Genomic DNA, 581 nt, shown 5'->3' with positions numbered 1-581 from the left:
CACGGTGTCCCGGGGCAAAGCTCCTGTTTCTTCCCCAAACCTGGGTTTCACTCCTTCTCCAGGTCAGCAAGGCCTCTCCCCACCCCCCAGGAACACCAGGGCAGCTGGAGACCCCGGTGTCCAACAGCCCTTGCACCCCTTCAAGGTCGGAGTGGGGGCAGCCGGGCCCTGGCAGGGACGCCACGTTGCACCTGATGAGCACGGGCGTGTAGAGCAGGGCGGCGATGGGCGTCACGTTGATACCCATCAGCATCTTGCTGTCGATGTCGGGCAGCCCCATGTTGCCGTACTTCACCTCACGGTAGGTCTCATCATAGTGCAGGATCAGCTGCATCTGCAGGAGGCCTGGGGGGGCAGGGAGCGGGCATGGAGGGGGCCGCCTGGCTCTGGGGGAAACCAAGCAGAGGCGGGAACGCAAAGCCGGGCAGGGAGCTCCAGGCACCAAAGGGATCTCTAACTCCAATGCCCAGGACAGCGGGGCGGCCCAGGCTGGTCGAGCGTGCCACTGCCAGTGGCAACGATGGCAACTTGAATCTAGATCCCCTCCCCTGCGTCGCTTTGCAGGACTTTCGGACCCCAGC

The 581-nt window shown here is 64.4% G+C and overlaps 1 protein-coding gene across 1 annotated transcript in view; it reads right to left on the bottom strand.

Moving 5' to 3' along the window:
- The window catches only part of UNC93B1 (unc-93 homolog B1 (C. elegans)), a 21,421-nt gene that overhangs the window by 8,918 nt on the left and 11,922 nt on the right, over positions 1–581 (bottom strand). The window contains exon 6 of the mRNA XM_010837824.1: positions 192–577. Within this exon, the coding sequence (XP_010836126.1) occupies positions 192–577 (386 nt within the window). The remainder of the gene's footprint in view (positions 1–191; positions 578–581) is intronic.

This window comes from Bison bison, unplaced genomic scaffold, assembly GCF_000754665.1.
Source record: "Bison bison bison isolate TAMUID 2011002044 unplaced genomic scaffold, Bison_UMD1.0 scf7180017864080, whole genome shotgun sequence".
NCBI classification, from domain to species: domain Eukaryota; kingdom Metazoa; phylum Chordata; class Mammalia; order Artiodactyla; family Bovidae; genus Bison; species Bison bison.
The sequence above is the reverse complement of the archived record's forward strand: the minus strand, read 5'-3'. Positions and strand labels throughout refer to the sequence as shown.